The sequence below is a fragment of the Chaetura pelagica genome, unplaced genomic scaffold (genome assembly GCF_000747805.2).
Source record: "Chaetura pelagica isolate M959 unplaced genomic scaffold, ChaPel_1.0 scaffold5, whole genome shotgun sequence".
NCBI lineage: Eukaryota > Metazoa > Chordata > Aves > Apodiformes > Apodidae > Chaetura > Chaetura pelagica.
Genome location: NW_009953183.1, coordinates 14,720 through 15,305, shown reverse-complemented (window position 1 = coordinate 15,305; position 586 = coordinate 14,720). Strand labels below are relative to the sequence as shown.

Genomic DNA, 586 nt, shown 5'->3' with positions numbered 1-586 from the left:
TCAGTCATCTCTATGCACCTGTTGATGTTTCGATAAGTTGGAGTTGTGTCTGAACCTCTTCTGGCACTTTGGACATATGTAGGGTCTCTCTCCTGTGTGGATGCGTTGATGGCTGATGAGCTTAGAGCTCCAGGCAAAGCTCTTCCCACAGTCAGGACACATGTAGGGACGCTCACCCGTGTGGACCCGGAGGTGACAGTTGAGGTTTGAGCTGCTTGTAAACTTCTTCTTGCACTTGGGACACACGTAGGGTTTTTCTCTCTTGTGGATATGTTGGTGACACATCCAAATGCTGCTCCTACGGAAGCTCTTCCCACACTCCAAACACATATAGGGTCTCTCCCCTGTGTGGGTCTGGTGGTGTTTATTTAATGAGGACTTGTCAGCAAAGCTCTTCCCACACTCTAGACATGTGTAGGGTCGGTCACCCGTGTGGAGCCGCTGATGTTGCCGCAAGTTGGAGCTGCAACTGAAGCTCTTCTGGCACTGGGGACATGTGTAGGGTTTCTCTCCCGTGTGGATGCGTCGATGGCTGATGAGCAAAGAGTTCCAGACAAAGCTCTTCCCACAGTCAGGACACGTGTAG

At 51.2% G+C, this 586-nt stretch overlaps 1 protein-coding gene across 1 annotated transcript in view; it reads right to left on the bottom strand.

Moving 5' to 3' along the window:
* LOC104388457 (zinc finger protein 239-like) overlaps positions 1-586 on the bottom strand; it is a 1,259-nt gene continuing 673 nt past the window's right edge. The window contains exon 2 of the mRNA XM_009997325.1: positions 1-580. Coding sequence (XP_009995627.1) covers positions 1-580 — 580 coding nt within the window. The remainder of the gene's footprint in view (positions 581-586) is intronic.